This window comes from Camelus ferus, chromosome 6 (assembly GCF_009834535.1).
Source record: "Camelus ferus isolate YT-003-E chromosome 6, BCGSAC_Cfer_1.0, whole genome shotgun sequence".
Taxonomy (NCBI): Eukaryota; Metazoa; Chordata; class Mammalia; order Artiodactyla; family Camelidae; genus Camelus; species Camelus ferus.
In genome coordinates, this window is record NC_045701.1 from 962,061 (window position 1) to 982,915 (window position 20,855).

Sequence of the window (20,855 nt, forward strand, 5' to 3'; positions counted from 1 at the left end):
AGTTACATTTCCTGCTTGGCTTCATGTTTTTGAAAGTCAGCGTTTGGTGATACGGATCTCAGTTTTGTGTGGCCCTTTTCCTTTTTACTGTTTCCCTTATCTTGTTTCCTTGGCTATTCTTTGGCTGTGTGATAGACATTGTAATTTGAAGTCTGGGTTTCTCCCATGTGGATTTTTGTCACTGCAATGAAAAAAAAAAAAGAATTTCCTAGTATTGTTTACTACGGATATACCATAATGTATATAATTATTCCTTTATTGATGGCTTTTAGGTAGTTTTTAGTTTTTTACTATTAAACAACAATGCAGAAATAGCATTAAACATAATATTAGTGTATCTGAGGAAGCCTCAATAAAGAGATACATCTTTCTCTCTGAGGTTTGGAATAAATTAAAAAATGAAATAAAAACTAGGGAAAAAAAGGCAAAATATTTTTATGACTGGTATTAGGTAAGTTGAGGTTGTGGCTTCAGATCTGTTGATGAGGTTTGCTCATTTGGATCGCCGGCATTAGACTCACTTCCCCCAGACAGAGCTGCTCTGTGCTGGCTCTGGCTAACTCACAGGGCACCTGAGCACACATGCAGGAACACGTGTGACCTTGGAGGCCAGGCACATTCCAAAAGAAAAAAGGAGGTAATAGCTCAACCAAGAACATGTGCATTTATTCATTTTTTGAATGAGCCATTTAGATAAATCATTTGTTAGGGTAGAAGAAATTTGGGGACCAAGGTTGCAGGAGAGGGAGACCCACCTCTGTAATGCTGTATGTATTTAGCATTTTAGGGAAGAAGAGAACCTGTCTAGACATGTACTCTGGACACTTGCCAGCTGGGAGACTGAGTAAGGAGCCTTGTCAGAAAGCATCTCTGGAGGCAGGGTGGCTGGAGCTGGCCCTCTTGCTGAACTGATGTTCGATGCTCGCCTGTTGAGCCAGCTTTCTGCACTCTCTGCTAAGCTGCTGAAATGGCAAAGAAATGTACATCCAGGCCACGCATACTCGTCTGTCCCCGTTAGCCAGTGTTTTCTGTTGTTATTTCCTGGTTGACTTCTTGCAGATTGGTCAGAGAATGGCTGTAATATTTGTACTGTTTGGAATGTACTGTGTTTCTGCTTTGTGGATGCTCACACTGTGTTACCTGGTATATAGATATTTTATCACTGCTAGATCTTCATTGTGGATTTTTGCTTTATTAAGCCTTATGAAGTGCCTTTTGGGTTTTTTTTTTAAGCCCTTTTAATGCTTTTACCCCATTGTTGCTCTTTTTTGTTAAGATTATGAGGTGTTTTCTTTGTGTTTGACTCTGAGGTGCCTACCCATTCTTCATATTTTTAATATTTTCTGTTTTGTTTTAGATGTCTTTGTATCGTTCTGCTTGTAGTTGGGTTTTGCTTTGTGATCCAGCTGGAGTTTTTTCCTTACTGGATGAATATAGCTCCTTTAAATATATTGATATGCTTGGTGTTGAGCCCATCATTATGATTTTCTGTGCCTTCTGATTTTGATGATTTTATATTTAAAAAATCATTTTAAATATGCTGTGTGTTTTTCTGGTTTGTTCTGTTTTGTGGACTTATTCTAATAATGGGAAAGGGTTGCATTTTTGTACTAGGGGTTATCTTTATTATTAGAACTTTATGTGCTGTACTTGGTCCACTGTTCCTTTAGAAAGTTCTGTTGACTTCTTCAAATGAGCAGTGATGGAATTGGCATCTTTCCAGTTTTAAATTCCTTCCTCCCACCTTTCTCTTCTCCCAACATTTTTCCTTATTGTTTTCTTTATAGTTTTAAATAGACTGGTACCTGTATTACTTGATTTATCAATTTTAAATTGTGTCTCTCGTTTATAAAAGATTCAGGGAACTGGTGTACTTTGTTTTGTTTAATTTATCATTTTCATGTTAATCAAGTAATACACTTTTTAAAAACAGGTTTATTGAGGTATAATGTACGATAAATTGCAGCTATTAGAGTGTACAGTGTGGTAACTCTGACTTGTGAAAAGATCACCATAATCAAGATGGCAAACATATCCATCACCCCTAGAAGTTTCCCCAGAAGGTTGGTAATCCCTTTGTCCTGCCCCTCCTGGTCCCTCAACTTGTCCCCGGATGACTACAGAACTGCTGTGTATCACTAGACACTACTTCCCATTTTTAACATTTTTTTTAATGAACGGAACACAGTATGCATTAATTTTGTAAGTCTTTTAATCAGCATATTTCTTTTGCAACTCATCCGTGTGTATCATGGATCAGAAGTTGGTTCATTTTTAGTGCCGAGCAGCGTTCCATTGCAGGGAGGTACCACGTGCTGACATTTGGGTTGTGTTCCGTTCAGGGCAGTTACACATAAAACTGCTGCAAACATTTGTGTGTTAAATCTTTAACTGTCTTTACCTTCACTAGTCTTCCCCAAAGAATTAAGGCTCTTACTGCTTCTATTTATCAGCATTCTGTGGATCAGTGAGGTGGTCAGGTTCTCTGTGGGTTAGTCACGGTATCCAGAGCCTTGCCTGAGGATCTTGTGAAAATGCACATCCTGACCCAGTAGGTCTGGGTGGGACCTGGGATTCTGCATTTTTAACCAGCTTCCAGGTGATGCTTATGCTACTGGACCACGATCACACTTTGAAGAGCAAGGCTGTAGAGCCTGAGAGTTGACGCAAGCAAGGCAGTAAATAGTGTAGTTTCTTCCTACAGGTGAAAGTAAACTACTTGTAGTGTGTGTTTTTTTTTTTTTTTAATCAGAAATGGAAATAACTACATTTGCCATTGTCAAGCAGCATTTGAAGTGCCAAGAGCTTTGTTACATCTGAAGCAGCAGTCCATAGTGGAAGTCATTACTCAGGTACATTTGTTACAATCTCCCAGACCAGTCTGCTGAGTGGGAGCGTGGGGACTTACCTCGCCAGCATCCCGTCTTCGCGTTTTCCGTAGTGAGGCTTTATTTGATTTGGAGTTTTGGTGGGAAGAGGGTGCTCTGGTGTTGGCTCTTCTTACTTTAATGACCTACACAGTCACGTACCAGAGACGGTCTGGGTTGGGGGCGTCCTGGGAAACTCGAGTCAGAACTCTAGTGTAGTCAGCTGGCTGGTACCTTGCCTCTGGTTCCTAGGGTCCCCGACTGGACCCAGTGAGCTGCGGTGTTGCTCCAGATTTCCAAGAATTAGCAGAGCACAGAGCCAGTGTACTCGTCAGAGTTCCCTAGGAGTGTCGGCATTTCCCTTTCCTCAGATACATGGTCGCAGGTCCTTTGGGATGGATGTCCTCCTCAGGGACCCTGGGTCCGGGCTGTGAGGGCTGGTGATAAGCAGTAATGGGGGCAGTGGAGACCCTGGGGCCATACCACCTGCATTCGAATTATGCCTGTACCAGGCCAGTAACAGCAGCTTCTCTACTCAGTGTCCCTGTCTGTAAAGTGGAAGTTGCGATAGTTCGATGTCATAAGACTGGTAGGAGGTTCAGGTAATGTTTGTAACATGCTTAGTCCTGTGACCACACGTAGTAAGCACTTCCAAGTATTTTGCTAGATCCACAGGTAGCAGTGAAAAGAAAGAAGGCAGGTGGGTAAGTGGTAGGCTTGGAAGAATCAAGCAGCTTTTCTCACTTCGCACAGTGGTCACTGTCGTGACTCCTGAAGCGATGGCTCCCACTTGCGGCCCTGCAGCCCTCTGTGCGATGGGGTGAGTGTGCGTGTGGGCGTCCAGGCCTGCTCCTTTCTCAGCAGCCTTGGCTGGGCTCCAGGAGAGCCAGGGCACAGCCAGCCTGGAGGCTTTGGGCAGGAGTGGTTTTGTTTGTTTTTTGTGGTTCCTTTGAAAGTTGATGATGGCAGTGGGAGAGAATACATTAACCTGACGGTAAAGTTTTGGCTGAAATTAGGGGCCATTAGCAATTTATTATAATTTTCAGTTAAGCTTGATTTTATTTGTTCTCTTTGAATGATTTCAATAAAGTCAGACTTCTGGTATTACTCGATGGACATTTCTTTTGAAATATTTGATTTCTCTGTTTTCTGTGAGAACACTATTCAAGCAAAACCAAATTTAAAAGTAGTGTTTTTCCTTAATAACTGCACTGTTTGTATTTTTCCGGAAACATCTGAAAACCTACATTATGTGTTGCATTTACCTCAGAACTGACAGGAGACCCTCAGTTGCCTTTTTCCCCACATTCCTGGCCGTCTGGCCCCAGTTGTGCCCACAGGGGTGTCCTGTGGACTCCGGGGTAGACGGGAGCCTTCCTCTGCCACTCATTTATTTTTCTCTTAAAATAGCAAAACTTTGCTTGTTTTCTTTAATTATATTTTTAGGATCATTCAAAGAATTATTCTTTGTCATACCTGGCTCATTTCCTGGTACTAACCTCAAAATAGTACGCGGTCCTGCTGGTTGCATAACGTCCTGAGTCATGATTTCTTCCTGTCGCTGTTGGGAACAGCCATTGCTCCTGGTGGTTCCTGTTTCGTTCAGTTGCACTGTTTTATACAACTGCCGTTTTGATTTTTCTTGGGTCTTTGAAACTGATAATCTGCCTTTCTAATGGTGTGTCTTACTGAGTTTCCTCTGAGATTATGAAGTGCTCCAAGTAGAAGAAATACTGCACGTAAAAACAAGCACATTAGGTAATTACGGCACTAGCATGGACTTTGAGATGGCTCATGTTTTCCTGAAAAAAATAAGTAAGAGAAACATCTTTCAGGGAAAAATTAGGCTTCTGCAGAACTTTAGGATTTATACAGTAAAGATTAAAATTTAATGACTCATTGACTACTTATTAAGCTGTTCTACTTAATCCTTTAGTAGGAAAAATTTTATAGATTGCCTTATGTAACGCTAATTTGTGTTAATTAATACTTGAAAGTACTAAGTACTGTACCGATTTAATGAGTTGAGAGTGTTAATACCATTTTCCTTGGTTTTTTTTAATATAAGGAACCCCACATTTCTTGTCATTTGTGTTATATGTAAGTTGTAATGTTAAAAACTTTTATCTCCTTGAGAAAAATGTCTTAAGTTTTTAATTGTCACATTTAAAAATAATTTTCATTACTTCCAAAAAGTAGAAGCATATTGGGGAATAGTGTTACATTCTCTAACTTCAGAATTAGGAAAAACTTTAGAAGGAGATGAATCATTTCAGCACCCCATGCCCCTAGCCCCCTCATCTCCTGGGTCAGTATGTTTGTTTTATTTCTCCTCTTCTCCTACCACTGCATTATATAAACCCTATCCTCATACTTTAAGTCATGTGGAACCTAAAATCTGGCTGTTGGACATACCCCTTTCCCTTTCCCCTTCATTTTTTACCGAGTCCAAACTCGTTCTGCTCGCCACATGACAGGCCAGTGAATTGGGAGACGAGGTGTTGGGGCAAGGAATAGCGACGTCATTCGGAAAGCCAGCAGATGGAGAGGATGGCAGGCTAACATCCTGGAGAACCATCCTGCTCCAGTCAGAATACAGGCTCCTTTTATACAAAAAAACCCCCCAAAAAACAAAAAAAAAAACCCCCCAAAACCCCAAAACAAACAGGGGAGGGGGGATGTGGTTGATTGTTGCAAACTTCTTGCTGCAGGAATTCTTTGTTCTTGCAGCTGTCTGTGTAGGTCAGGCCACAGTGTCCCTGTAAACCTCCAAAAAAACAAAGGTTATTCTCTATTTTGCAACTTGCCATCTCCACGTAAGTGCAGAAATGCTGACATCCTTAAAGGTCAGAGCCCCAAGAATAGGCTTTCCTGGGTATTTCAGGCTAAAGGCAACATTGTTTTACAAAAGGTGCAGAGCGAGCAGGACTGAGCCTAGAAAACAGGGCACAGTGGTCAAAACTAAAGGAACAGATCCAGTATGGAGTCAGATCTGTTCTCCTCTATTACAATTTTATGTTATCAAAGTAAGGTTTGTTTATAGACCTCTCACGTGAAGGGAAAAGGTATATTCATTAATCAGTTTCATTTGTGTTTTTATTTCTCTCTTTTACTGACATTTTATACCACTGGAAAAATGATGCTTTTTAACTTTCTGTTGGCTTAGTGTGATTTTTAAGTATAATGTTTATTTGAGGATATTAACTAATAAAAATGTAGAGCAAAGCCTTGTCAACCCTTTGAGCAGCCACTGCCTTTGTGTGGCAGCACTAAGAACATTACCGACGACCAGGATTGTAACCTTCCCGGATTCTTTCTGTTCGGCTTCAGGCTTATGAAGTTATGTATATTACTTTTGTAATTTGCAGTTGGTTTATTCCTTTTCCCCTTCTATTCAGTCCACATTTTCAGTGCACAATTTGATGTGAAGAAAAATTCCTCCTTCCATATGTATCAAATCAATTTATCTCTATTTTTAGGGAAAAAGAAATCTAAGGCATATGAGATAACCCCTGTTTACCCTAGGATGGAATTTTCAGAAATGGGAAGTCAAAAGCGCACATATTTAAGGCCTGGGTTTGATTCTGGAGGCCCTTTAAACTCACTTTTGTGTTTTCTTTTTCTGAAGAGTCAGCTTCCAGCAGAAACTTATTAGTGAGTGTTGAAGGCTCTCTGTGTTGACCCCCATGTTCACACAGCCAGGAGAGAACAGCCCCACTCTCTTCCCGTTGCTCCCTCCAACTTAGGACCTCTGCAGTTTTTCTTTTCTCTAGAAGGCTGCACATGTTCATGTTGTTTCTTTAAAGTATTAAGTGAAAGAAGTTGATAATAAATCAAAAAGTAGAGAAAACACCAGGGTTAATGTAATGGAGACAGAAGAGGCAGGGGATAACCTTGACATCTGTCGCAGAGCGATAAGAAGGATGTTACTGATCAGCGTTGATGTGATGTTAATCTTGCTTCAGGATGGACAGTGGTGTGAATGCTGTGCTGGAAAAATACGTACAGAGTGCCTTGGAAATGTAAAGGAAGGGACTTTTGACTTGCTAGGCATTCCAGGCAGAGGACAGCTTGTACACAGGTGTGGATGGGAATGGCTTCTGGAGGTGCTTTAAGTAGTTTGGGGCTAGAACACAGAGTAGGTGTGAGAGGTTGGAGAAGAGGTTGGGCAGGTGGGCAGACTTAGTTCATCAGATGCCTCCTGTGCCATGCTGTAAGTTTGCTCTATTTTTACCCTGAATGTGGAATAAGTCATTGTACTATTTTAAATAGGGGGATAGCATGACTGCATTGTAGAAAGATTTTCCTGCAGGAAACATGGACAATGCATTGGAAGGGGCAGATTGAGGTGAAGGAGGTCCTCCTGCTGGTGAGAAATGAGGGCCTCCTCAGCAGGGGTGGCGTGCGTGCTGGCACCCTGACTCCAGTTCTTCTGGAGCACGCTGGAGGCGCAGGAAGGAGCAAGGCTCACCCACAGCACCCACCGCTTCTGGACCGCTTTGACTCTGGAGATGTGCTGGTCGGTCCAGCACAGGGATGGCAGATGCAGACAGCAGGTGGGCAGAATTTTAAAAGAGCAGCCTGAGTTCACTTCAGCAAGTATAGGTGTAATGAGATTAAATATAGATATGTGTGTATATATAACATACATATGATACATGTGCAGTTTTTTGTCGAATACAGTTTTAAAAGTGCATTCAAATGTAAGAGTTAGCATTTTAAATACTCTAAAAATGTAGGCGCCTGGTCTGTTAAGTCCAGCCCATGTGCTTGCATCCTAGTGTCTGGTTTGTTGTCCCACCACGTGAAGGATGTGTAGGAGCTCCAGGTTACAGACCCACATGGCCCTTCCAGGGGAGCTGCTGTGGGTTCTCCGTGCTGAGCACACACTAGAGCATTGCACGCCGACGCTTACGCGCTAGTACAAGGTGTGTCGGAAAGCCTAGGCGTTGTAGCAAATGAGAGGCATCGTGAAGACTTTTGTATTTTTTTATGAAAGAACTAACGTTTTATTATGCAGAAAAGCTATAAATGCATCACTTGTCGAAGTGATTGTCGCGAGGAAAATCCTGCTGAACATCAGGTGTTCTTTCCCCACCTGTACTTCTTCAGTAAACGCCTCGTGATGGAATATTTATTTTTGTCAGTGTGAAGATTACAGAAAAGCTAAGCAGACGCAATCTTAGTATCTTGTTGATTACACTCCAGAAAGAAAAAGAAATGGCAGAACATTAAGCCTAAATGCCATTTGCTATAATTACCCCGTGTGAAATGTAACTGGTAGCTGTCAAGCTTTGATTGAAACTCACTGAAGGTTAGCGCCAGCTGCATGCATTAATTGTCTCTGGGAGCAAATGCGCAAAACCGCAGCCGCCATTTGGAAGCAAGCTTTTTTGTAATTTGTTGTGAAGTATTTTACGATTGAGTTCGGATGAATGCTGCTGTAACTTCCAGTTTATTTATTTATTTTTTTTGCATCATTTCCAACAGACAAAGTCCTGTTATGTTACATCTGAGGTACTCTGTGTAAGGGGTGTTTCCATATTTCATAGTAATGAGTATTTAGAGAAAGGGAGCTTACTATTTTAAAGAAGTGTTTTGAAACATCTATCTAATAAATATTTGAATTATTAATATTTAGCTTTTTCTCCATATATGAAACCCAGTTTATACAGTGGCATTTTTTTAAGGTGGTTTGCTTGTATTAGAATCTTCATAAAGTTTATGTCTTTTGAAAAGTGTTGAAACAGACCTATTGTCTATAGCAAAGTGATGAATATTAGCTGGCGAATTTATTTGTGTACAAGTATGTTTTCGTGGGTGAATAGTTAGTGTTTGATTTGACAGCTGCCACGTACAGCGCCAGATACGCTGTACCAGCATTGTCACAGATTGAGTCTGTCTTCACATTGATCGCAGTCTGAATTGTGCAAAAACTCTATGCAGAGCCCAGACAGAATGTGTTTATTCCTTGACTCCCCTGCAGGGAGCGTCTAGTGTGAGCCCCCCCCCCCCCCCCCGCCCACGAGCCACAGCTGTGAAGGCGGCTGAAATTCATCGCATGACACTGAGGAACGTTGTGGTGCTGCTGGACAGTTGATGGTTGCAGTAGACGTTTGCTGCTTGTTGGCCACCTAGCATTCTCCTTTCTGAAAACACTCCAGTTTCCAGGAGGGGAACTCTGGGCCTGTTCCTGCTAGGGAGGGAGCCGGAGTCCCCCCTCCTGCCCTTGGGCACGGAACCTCGCCGCCCCTGGGTGTGGGGGCTCCCCGCAACCCCGGCCTCTCCCAGAGCACGACCCACTGTGGCCCAGCCGGGTGTCCTGACTGGTGCCTGCCCGTTGCCTTCCAGAAATCCCCCTTTCCTTACGCTAATCAGAACCAATTTCAGTTGCTTATCACCTTCACCACAATTTTAGCTGGTTAAAGACACGTATCCTTCTCAAGACTAAGGTGATACTTTGATTTCAGTGAAAGTGTCCAGTTGGTGGCAGTTTCAGACCCCATTGCTCGGAGACGGACCACACTTGCCCTGTAAACCCTGCCAGGCGATCCCTTTTCATCTTCTCTTGGTTAGTGTTTGAGACATAATTTATACAGGTCTGGATAGCAGGCTGTAAAGGTATTTGGTGGTATTTTTCTGTTGGCTGAATTATATTTAAAACTGTAGGAATCCTTCCCAGTGCCCGAGTGTTAAAAGCCAGTTAGTTACTGGATGGTGTGTATCGTAAAAGGGCAGCTGAAATAAAATGTTTCTTCAACTGATTTTTTATTTAATGTAGGTTTTTTTTAAGAAAAGCAAGCAAAGTATGTCATTTTCTCTTCTGTAGTTTTAAAGCAATAGTTTTAGGGTTAGAAGATGACTAAACTTGAAGCGTTACATTTTAAAACTCACTCATGTAGAATAAAATTTGCCTTTATCATTGAAGACAATTGTTTTCTATAAAAATCTAAATGTTGCTGGAAGAGCTATGTATTGAAAATAAATTGCGTATTTTTTCACTCACGATGAGCTCGTGAAATGGAAAATTTGAGCATTTATATTTAGATCTGTCACTGCATGGTTTTTGTATTAGGTCACTCTCTGACCCTGTCCCATCTTTCTGCATTCAGCCCTCTGGAGAGTTAAGCATTTCTGTAGCGAATCCCTCTCTTACAAGGGAAGTTTCTCAGCTCTTGGAAAGAGTTAATTGTCTGAATCATATCACTGAATAGGATAGACCTGGGGAAAGGCTAGCGCGGCTAGCTTTTTGCTTTGTATTCATTTTTATTAATATATGCTTCTCTTCTGTTCTCTGTGCTTAGATGTATTCTACACAGTATATTATAACAATTATATGTGGATTTACCTCAGAGTACCTAGATTTGGCAATGTGTATGCTAGAAAGGTTTCAAGAGAAGACCCCGACTTTCAAAAGAAAGCTGTGAAATAGTTGCAACTGGTATATTAGCATAAACAGTAGGAACTTGGAGTTTTAAAAAATGTGTATGTGGCGTGTACAGAGCGTTACATGTTTCTCAGTGCAAGCGTGCGTGTGTGCTCTTCGTGTATTCACGGGTTTTGCGAGCGCTTGGATTCCGTCCCCTTTCTGACGTAGGAGTGAGCGATGTTGGAGCGGGCGGCACCTGGAGGGTGTCCTTGTCGTAGAAGTTGTTCCACAGGATGGGGAGGCCCGTGGGGCAGCGCTAGAGCTTAACTTAATCCGAAGTTTGGATGAGCTACTTCGTGCTTTCAAGTACAAAAGAAAGGAAAACACTGTTCTGTGCGTAAACTTTTAACGGTAATGTTGCTGAGAAGAGGTTGACTCTGTGGATCTTTAGTTTTCATCTGAGTGCCTCCTCAGAGTCTGCTGGACTTGATGTTTGAAGACCAGACTGTGTGTAGTTAAAGCTGGGAGTTAGTGGGACAGATCTGTGAGTCCAGGAGTAGGAATAGGGTTCTGGGCAGGAATGTGATGTTTGTGGTGGGAGGGGCCAGACCCAGCCAACCCGCACTACTGTCCGTCCAGGAACCGGTGTGGAGAAGGTGGTAGGAGCCTTAGGGACGGGGAGCAGTCGCAGAGTAGGGAAGAGAGACAAGGAAGGGGGAAGCAGTCTCTTTTTCTGCCCCTCTGTGCTGCCTGGGGCACCCACTGCGCTGGAGAGGAGATGGCCGAACACCACCCGTGTGAGACTCGGGCTCCCTGGAACCACCGAAAGCAGGAACGGGACATGGCAGTTGAACGGGTTGATCTCTTAAGCTGAAGCCACAGCAAAGGGAGAAAGACGTGCGTGCCCGCAGCAGCCTCACGTCCACTTTGCACCTGTGGGGGGTGGCGTGGGGCAAGCAGATGAGGCCCAAAGAAATTAAAAAAAAAAAAAAAAGCAAGCAACTGAAAATGTACATCTGAAAACATCGGGTTATTCTGCCTGGCTGTTACAGACATTAAACAAGAACCAGACACCACCACGAAAAGGGAGCGGGTGAACAATCAAAGGGAAAGACAGGCCCCGTTTTGCGTCGTGAAGGTTTGGAGTTAAGGCTGGGTGTAAGTCGCTGACCCAGTCGTGTGGCGGGTCACTGGTTATGGCTGGGACGCTGGTTGTCCACAGTTTCACATTTGGAAGCTGGCGTACCTCCAGCGCGTGCATCGCTGACTCTGGGTCTTAGGGATGCATCGGTGGGTTAAGCTGACACTTCCTTTCCTGTTACAATACAGAGACCTGCGTCCCAGGCTGGAGGTCTGGTTTTACTCCTGATCACCTTTGTGCCTCTAAAGCGCTCTACTGAAACAGACCTGAAAGGGGACAGGTGCACACAGGGTTCCCGCAGTCTGTCACATGCTCATAGTTTCCCTAAAATCTTAATTTATTTTACAGTTTATGTAGAGTTTTCAGTCTAGCCTATAGAATATTTATATTAAACGTGTGCCTTTTAAGTTACCCATGAATAAGATATTGAAGAGGGGGAGGGAGCCCTACCTCTTCCGTCAGTTAGTGGGCGAGACGTGAGTGCCCGTGCCCTAGACACGGGGCCACAGACACCCAGCTCGGGGGCTCCTCTTACTTGTTAAAGACGAGCACTGACTTGTGTGGGGCCTGCGTTCCCTCCTGGGCGATTATTCTGTGAAATCTCATGTGACACTTGCTGTAAGGAACTCTTGCTCTGATTACAAAATCAAAGTATATGACAAACTCTTTCTTACAAAATGGCTTTTAGATGTTGTGTAATTCTTACCCATAGAGGCCAGTCACAGAGGACTTTGCTCAACAAAATTTACTACTGTAGAGGCTGCAAATGATCAAATTCTGTTTGCTTGAAACATCCTTGGAAGGTAGTCATCAGTACGTGACATTTCGTTACGCTGTCATCTCAACTTTTGCCTGTGAGCCTCACTTTCCAGTGTAGGCTTAAAGACCATTAAGCCTTCTGGCCACGGAGGTCCACGAGGCAGTGAGCACTGCCATTTGCCATCTGCCCATTTTAAGGCCTCATCAAAATGAAAGCACAGACTGTACAAGAAAAGAAAAAAGGTTTAGTCGTTAACCAGTACATAGCCAAGCTAAGGGAGAGGCCTCGTTAACAACTGAGTTCTCAACAGCGTTTTTGGAATGTCGGAGGTGAGACAGGTTGAAAAGCCCTAGTAGCCTAGATGTGCTGCACGATGGCGTCTGAAGATGTGGGGCGCAGGCCGTCTTTCTCAGGGAATCGTGGAGGCTCAGCGTCAGTAGCCGTTCAGAGCTGACACCTTGGACCCGTGGCTTCCATAAGCAGGGTGTGACTGAAGGGCTGGTCATCAAACTGTGGTACAGATAGGTCCCCCAGCGCCCCTCTCCCAGCGAAAGTGCACACGCTCACAACGTGCGCACAGACGTCCTCAGAGCAGACGGAGGTGGCACGTGTTATTAGGCAAAATAGGCAAAAATTGTTTCTGCTTAGGATATGAAACTAAATTCTGATAAGGGTTTCAGTACCGCAGGAAAGCCCTCCTTATCTGGGGATGGGGAGGATTTCCTCCTCAACAGTCAGGTTCCCTTTTGTTTACACCAAGGAAGCCTGCCCAGCCTGGTCAAACACAGTCTAGAATTTCCAATTTGAGACGAAGCCCTTCTAGGGGGAAAAAAAAAATAGACCAACTAACAGAGCCGAGAACAGTAATCCCCATCTTCCTCTTTTTTCATCTTTTTTTTCTTTTAACATTTTTTATTGATTTATAATCATTTTACAATGTTGTGTCAAATTCCAGTGTAGAGCACAGTTTTTCAGTTATACATGAACATACATATATTCATTGTCACATTTTTTTCGCTGTGAGCTACCACAAGATCTTGTGTATATTTCCCTGTGCTACACAGTATAATCTTGTTTATCTGTTCTACAACTTTGAAATCCCAGTCTGTCCCTTCCCACCCCGCACCCCTTTATATGAACAGAGAACGAAAGGGTCGTTGGGTTTACAAGGAAAATTGACAGAATGAAAGGAAAAAAAAACACGGGCCCTAAGGAAGCAGCTGATGCAGCAGCAATGATATTACAAGAAAAGGCTATTAGATTTATTACTATTTTTTAAAAAGGATTACTGAAATGAAAATCTAAGAAAATACAAGTGAAGTAATCTTCCAAAATGTACAGCAAAGACCAGAAGAATGCCGGAAGAGATACGTGGGAAAGGAGTCTGTGAGGTTCGACACTTGACTTAATAGAAGTGGGAGGAAAGCAACAAGAGAGAAGTGTGAAAACAGAAGGGAAGGCAACTCCCGGAGGCAGAGGTGACACGTGTCTTTATACGAAAAGGGCCCCTTGAGAGCCAGCACGAGTAACAGAAGCAGCTCATCCATGGGTGTGCGTTTGTGGAGGATCGGTGCTTCAGGGATGAAGAGGAGACTGTAAAAATGTTCAGAGAGGGAGAAAATAAATTGTCCATCGACGAAGAAGTGTCCAGCTGAGGGCGGCAATGTCTTCTCAGTTTTAATGGTGGATATTCTAAGTATTGCCAGCAAGATCCAAAGGGTAAACACACTTTTTTTTTAACCCAGAATTCTGTATCTGACAAACTACCACTCAGTTGTGACAGCAGAATAAGGCGTTTTCAGGTGTACAAGGCCTGGAAAGATTGGCTTCCCGAGTACTGTTATTAGGAAGGTAGTTGGACGTGTGCTCCAGCCAAACAAAAGAATAACCAATAAAGACAGCCTTGGCCTTCTGGAAATAGAGGACTCAACCTAACTGGGCATCAGAGCAAACCCAGGAATAATGGGAATAAAATAGATCCAGACGGCAATCGTTCCAAACTGGAGCCAGGAGTGTGAGACATCTGAGGGAGAGGAAGGATTGACAGCCTGGGGATGTGTTACCCCCAGCCCCCCACTCTACCAGAAAGAAAACCATTAGGAACCCCAGGAAAAACTCCTATTTTAGCCTAAATATGGGAGGAAAGGCCTTGCTTTTAAGCAGTCCATGCCAAAGAAATGGGTCCATTTAATCTTAAAACTAGAGCTTTTTTTTTTTTTTTTTTTTTTTTTTTTAATTTCTTGGAGTGGTCACAGGATCATGGCATTGAGTTTGTAAAGAATGAAGTGTAACGTTAGCACACCTCTTGGCCTGGCATTAAATAATATTTATACATCATAATGTGAATGCTGGTTGTTGATTTTCAACTTTTAGAACCAGTCTGTGATCAGAAAGGTTTGGTTGCTGTTTACTTCAAGATACGAATGCTGACAGCCTTGATGCTGTTAAAGGAGAAGTGTGGCTGACCCCAGGTGAGCTGCGGAAGGGCAGAGGAGAGGTGTGTGATGGCTCCAGTATCTGAGGAATTGAGACGCAGACTCAGCTTAGTGGAGCAGGGAATTTATATTCTGTATCCTTGAAATCGTAAGTAATTATAAAACGGCTAAATACTGAGAGGGACAGGTGAAGATTAATGATGATGAACTAAATTTTAATTTTTAAATCTAGGAAAATCAATAGATACTACGTCAAGTCGTTAAATCTAGAAACTTTTAGATAAGAGTGTATTATTTGGGGATACAGAGAGAACTATCAGAGGAGCAAAAAACGAGAACAGTCGGAAGTTCTCCTCTGGGGGATGGGCTCAGGGTGTGCAGGAAGGGTGCACACACATACATCCTACTGTACTATTAGATTTGTCCTACGCGTACATATTTTGAGAAGACACCAGACAGGCAGCTGGCCCCCGGGCCCGTCTGCCAAGCCCCGAAGCGCTGATTAGGGGCACGGGCTCTGGAACTGGACCACCGAGGTACGAATCTCAGCTCCCCCACTAATTGTGGGAGGTAGTTTTCTCATTTTTAATATGAAGGTAATGGAAGTACCAGGCCACAGGGTGTCGTGAGGTCAAGTACGTAACGTACTTGCAAACAGTGCCTGGCCCCGGCAGTGGCTCTTGCCGCTTAGCCACTGGAATAGGGTCCAGGCGGCAGTTCAGTTTACGCTCATGAGCTGGGTCACCACAGGGGGAGCATGGGAGGCCGTGTCTGTGCTCAGCAGGGGCAATGCTGTCCTGCTGTGTGTGAGGAGAGTGGGGAGACCCTAGCAGCTGGGCCCGGGTTCTGGTACCTCTCATAAATGATCCCGCTGTCCCCAGGTCACCTCTCCAGGGTTAGGAACGTAACGCTACGTTGAACTGTTTCTATGGGAAGACAGATTCGAAGCAAATTGTCTCCGTTTATACTAAATTTTATAGGAACATAACTAATGTAACACTAAGGTTGGCAAGTATTAAATATACAGATCGGCCTTTAAAGATGTTTCAAATAACTAATGTATTTTGATGGCATTTTGCAAGAATGTATTTACAGAACTGAGCAATTTGTTGAAGAGTATGAACTATATGGAATATAAACATGAAATGCTTTTAGTTTTCTCCAGTTACTGTGTTCAGCTGAGCTTTTACAAAAAATCTCCTTTTTCTTTTATTAGTTCATTTCTTGATCGATCCCATCACTCCCTAGTTACCTTTGGTTGTTCATGAGTTTAGCCCAGTTTGAAGCTTCCGTCTCAGGCCCAGCCTAGAAGTGTACCTTTTTCTATTTCCAGCCATACTGGAGTAACAGAGACCAGGTTTGCCCTTCTGCCTTAAATAACTACAAAATTGAAAATACACATGGAACAACTTTCTTCAGAGACTAGATACAGACAGCTCAGGTCCGTGATCCTGAGAGGAAAGAACCAAACAAGCAAAGTCCTAAAATTACAGCTCTCTGCCTAGAGGCGTTTTCTAGAGAACAGGGTGAGACAGGGGGACCCAGGCGCTTTGAGATGGTCTCTCTTGGGATGCAGTGGATTAAACAGGTGAGATACAGTCTAGGAGAGAGAGCGGCTGCACAGAACGGTAGTTGCAGAAACTTGCACAGTGGTGCCCTTGAGTTTGTCACTGATTAAGATGCACTCACACAGAGTAAAACTCTGCAAGGCCCGATGAAGAATAACCAGGTAACTGTAAGGAGACTTACCCCCAGACCTCACACAAGAGAGACTGGGGAAAGCTGCAGCCTCTTGAGTAGCAGGGTGGAGACGCTCTGTAGGACACGATGTGAGTTAAGTAGCTATCCAGAATGGTTGTGCGAGTAGGGCCCAAACTAACCCTAACGTAATGAGTTCTCTAAACCTGCCCTAACAAAGCTTAACGACAAGCCTAGTGAGGGTCCACCTGCACTGCAAAGAACTTAACTGTCTGTGGGCCACGGCCCAACGTGCTGTAAAGGGAAACAGCAGAATGCAGTACACAGCACATCAAACAATGTCTGGCAATCAATCCGAAATTTATACACAGGATGAAGCAGAAACACGTGACGTAGGGGGAGAAACCGTGACTAGATAGAAGCAGATACAGCAGAGATGGTGGAACTTGCAGAAAAAGACTTCAAAACGACTTTATATTTGTGCTCAAGGATATTTAAAATGAAAATGTACGTAAGGAGAGAGCTAGAAGGTGTAAAAGAGAACCGCCTGGAACTCCTAGGGCTAAAAATCGGTCCCTGAAATGAAAAAAACTGCTGGGCGGAATTAACTGCAGACTAGATGCTGCAGAAGGGAAGTTTGGTGCATTTGACAACACAGAAGTAGAAATTGCCAAAACCAAAGCCCAAGAGAAAACTTGGGGCAGCATCAAGTGGTCTGACAGAATATAGTGAAGGTCTCAGTGCTCACAGTCAAGGTGGGGAAAGAACAATACTAAAAAAAAAAAAAAAACAGACCCGTCCTGTACAGTTAGTTCCGTGAGAGCTCTGGGCTCCCCCCCTCCAATCCGCAGGCTCCAGGAGATCCGGAAGCACCAGAGGGTGGAGGGGGGGATGGGGGCGCATCCGCATGTGTGCAGCCCTGGGTCCCTGTGTGTCTGCTGCACAGGGAGGGTCCCACAGGGCCCTGTGCACGTGCGCATTATTTGCTCACAAGGTTCTAGAGCCACGTCCTAGCAACAGACCAAACAGTGTGCTCTTGGCCTTCAGCAGAATTGGCAGTGAAGGACAGCGCTCAGAGTCCTGCTCTCTGCCCTTGACCTTACCTAAGTGCCCTATGGGCGACTACCTGAGCACACCCTGCCCCTCAGCCCCGCCCCGAGCCCTGGGGGGCCGGCACCTGCCGCCAGGGCCCGGCCACCTCCAGCCCACTCCCCGCCATCGCCGACTGCCCCTGGCCGGCCCGGGTCACCTGGCTCTCCACCAGCTGCTGGCCGCTGGCAGGCCAGCCTACAGGTGTCCCATGACTTTACATCGACGCCTTGTAACAGCGCTTCACAGAAGATGCTCCCTGCTCCCGCGGACCCTGCGCTCCTTGCTGGGCGTCCTCAGCTCCACCTGTAGTCTGGTCCGTCGGAGGAGGGCCGTGCTGCGCGCCGAGACCTCCACGCTGTCCTGCAGCTCAGCGTCTCCAGCGGGCACAGCCACCGTCTGTGCAGTGAGGGAACAGCCCCGCACTCCTGCGCTGCCCGCAACGCCCGGGTGTGCCCTGGACTCGTGCAGGGAGGCGGTGTCGAGGGCCCCTGGTGAGAGCGGGAAAGGGTTGGCCAAGGAAGACCTGGCAGTCCCAGAGGGGGAAGATCAGAGGAGCCCGGATGGCACCAGGGGTGAAGAACCCGAGAGAGGCCCCGTTTCTTTCATTCCGAGGCCCGGGTCTCTGCAGAGGAACCTGTGTGCCAACAACTCAGAAGACGTCTGCGTGGAGAAACCCCAGACCTCTTGCGTGAGCTCCTGCCCCCGGAGAGATGCCATCAACAGCTCGTACAGCTCCTCCCAGGGTTCCCCGCCAGTGCGGAGGAAGAGGGGTCCCGCACGCAGCGGACTGCCCCCGAAACCCTTGAAGAAATCGAGGAAGGAGAGCCCCCAGCCTCCCGCTGAAGCTCCGGTGGTCTCACCACAGACGAACTGGCCCGACAGGGATGCAGACACAGCCAGAGGGCCGAGGGGAACCGAGGGGAACACATCCGATGGTCCCAGGCCCCGAAGATGCAGGTTTTCTCTGCTGCCACACAGGCGAGGGGAGCCCCTGAGGCTGCCCCCACCCCCTGAACTGCGTTCCCGAGTCACCTCGGAAGACCTCAACGTGGAGAAGAAAGCAGCGTTCCGGCAAATCAATAGCATGTTACGGGGTGAGACGGAGGCCGGCTTGGCTCCCCCGCCCTCCCCGGACGCTGAGGTCACCCCCAAGGAGACCACTCCACCCTCTCAGCCTCTGCTCTCGGGGGCTCCCCAGACCACCAGTGGGAGCATCTTGCCCCCTCTGCAGGCCCCGCAGATGGCCCCTAGTAGTGACCAGGCCTTCGTCACCCCCGCTCAGGGGACTGGGGTCACCCCCATGAATAGCAGTGTACCCTCTCAGCCTCTGCTCTCGGGGGCTTCCCAGACCACCAGTGGGAGCATCCTGCCCACTCAGCAGGCCCCGCAGATGGCGCCTAGTGGTGGCCTGGCCATCTTCACCCCTTCTTCGGACTCTGGGGTCACCCCCATGGAGACCACTCCACCCTGTCAGGCTCTGCTCTCGGGGGCTTCCCAGACCACCAGTGGGAGCATCCTGCCCACTCAGCAGGCCCCACAGACAGCGCCTAGTGGTGGCCTGGCCATCTTCACCCCTCCTTCGGACTCTGGGGTCACCCCCATGGAGACCACTCCACCCTGTCAGGCTCTGCTCTCGGGGGCTTCCCAGACCACCAGTGGGAGCATCCTGCCCCCTCTGCAGGCCCCGCAGACGGCGCCTAGTGGTGCCCTGGCCGTCTTCACCCCTTCTTCGGACTCTGGGGTCACCCCCATGGAGACACTCCACCCTCTCAGGCTCTGCTCTCGGGGGCTTCCCAGACCACCAGTGGGAGCATCTTGCCCCCTCTGAAGGCTCCGCAGACGGCCCCCAGTGGTGCCCTGGCCTTCGTGAACTCCGCTCAGGGGACTGGGGTCACCCAAATATATAGCACTGTACCCTCTCAGCCTCTGCTCTCGGGGGCTTCCCAGACCACCAGTGGGAGCATCTTGGCCCCTCTGCAGGCCCCGCAGATGGCCCCCAGTGGTGGCCTGGCCGTCTTCAACCTCTGCTCAGGGGACTGGGTCACCCCCATGAATAGCATTGTATCCTCCCAGCCTCTCCTCTCGGGGCTCCCCAGACCACCAGTGGGAGTATCTTGCCCTCTCTGAAGGCCCCACAGATGGCCCCCAATGTGGCCTGGCCGTCTTCACCCCTTTTTCGGACTCTGGGGTCACCCCTATGGGACACGACTCCACCCTCTCAGGCTCTGCTCTCGGGGGCTCCCCAAACCACCAGTGGGAGCATCTTGCCCCCTCTGAAGGCTCCGAAGACGGCCCCCAGTGGTGCCCTGGCCTTCGTGAACCCCGCTCAGGGGACTGGGGTCACCCCCAATGTATAGCACTGTACCCTCTCAGCCTCTGCTCTCGGGGGCTCCCCAAACCACCAGTGGGAGCATCTTGGCCCCTCTGCAGGCCCGACAGATGGCCGCCATTGGTGGCCTGGCCTTCGTCACCCCTGCTCAGGGGACGGGTCACCCCCATGATACACTGTACCACCCTCAGCCTCTGCTCTCGGGGGCCCCCAACCACCAGTGGAGCATCCTGCCCACCAGCAAGGCCCCGCAGACGGCCCCCAGTGGTGCCCTGCCTCTTCACCCGCTCAGGGGACTGGGTCACCCACCGATGAATAGCACTGTACCCTCTCAGCCTCTCTCTCGGGGCTCCCCAAACCACCAGTGGCCATCCTGGCCCACTCAGCAGGCCCCGCAGATGCCCCAGTGGTGGCCTGGCCGTCTTCACCCCTGCTCAGGGGACTGGGGTCACCCCGATGAATAGCACTGTACCCTCTCAGCCTCTGCTCTCTGGGGGCTCCCAACCACCAGTGGGAGCATCCTGCCCACTCAGCAGGCCCCGCAGACTGCCCCCCAGTGTGGCCTGGCCGTCTTCACACCCCTGCTCAGGGGACTGGGGTCACCCCGATGAATAGCACTGTACCCTCTCAGCCTCTGCTCTCGGGGGCTCCCCAAACCACCAGTGGGAGCATCTTGCCTCTTCTGCAGGCCCCGCAGACGGCCCCCAGTGTGGCCTGGCCGTCTACACCCCTGCTCAGGGGACTGGGTCACCCCCGATGAATAGCACTGTACCCTCTCAGCCTCTGCTCTCGGGGGCGTCCCCAAACCACCAGTGGGAGCATCTTGCCCCTCCATTCTGCAGGCCCCGCAGACGGCCCCCAGTGGTGGCCTGGCCGTCTTCACCCCTGCTCAGGGGACTGGGGTCACCCCGATGAATAGCACTGTACCCTCTCAGCCTCTGCTCTCGGGGGCTCCCCAAACCACCGGTGGGAGCATCTTGCCTCTTCTGCAGGCCCCGCAGACGGCCCCCAGTGGTGGCCTGGCCGTCTTCACCCCTGCTCAGGGACTGGGGTCACCCCGATGAATAGCACTGTACCCTCTCAGCCTCTGCTCTCGGGGGCTCCCCAAACCACCGGTGGGAGCATCTTGCCTCTTCTGCAGGCCCCGCAGACGGCCCCCAGTGG

At 47.4% G+C, this 20,855-nt stretch overlaps 2 protein-coding genes and 1 long non-coding RNA gene across 3 annotated transcripts in view; 2 read left to right on the forward strand and 1 right to left on the reverse strand.

The window, feature by feature from the left end:
* The window catches only part of LOC116664050, a 17,156-nt gene extending 8,210 nt beyond the window's left edge, over nt 1-8,946 (forward strand). Inside the window, exons 2-4 of the long non-coding RNA XR_004320346.1 lie at nt 3,035-3,037; nt 3,191-3,197; nt 8,364-8,946. This is a non-coding gene — a long non-coding RNA (uncharacterized LOC116664050). The remainder of the gene's footprint in view (nt 1-3,034; nt 3,038-3,190; nt 3,198-8,363) is intronic.
* Nucleotides 1-20,855, reverse strand: part of LOC106728633 (putative POM121-like protein 1) — a 265,938-nt gene that overhangs the window by 175,036 nt on the left and 70,047 nt on the right. The gene's annotated exons all lie outside the window — the stretch shown is intronic.
* The window catches only part of LOC116664032 (nuclear envelope pore membrane protein POM 121C-like), an 11,365-nt gene continuing 911 nt past the window's right edge, over nt 10,402-20,855 (forward strand). Inside the window, exons 1-6 of the mRNA XM_032480862.1 lie at nt 10,402-10,412; nt 10,472-10,475; nt 16,009-19,166; nt 19,310-19,423; nt 19,585-19,713; nt 19,793-19,936. Coding sequence (XP_032336753.1) covers nt 17,178-19,166; nt 19,310-19,423; nt 19,585-19,713; nt 19,793-19,936 — 2,376 coding nt within the window. The 5' untranslated portion in view covers nt 10,402-10,412; nt 10,472-10,475; nt 16,009-17,177. The remainder of the gene's footprint in view (nt 10,413-10,471; nt 10,476-16,008; nt 19,167-19,309; nt 19,424-19,584; nt 19,714-19,792; nt 19,937-20,855) is intronic.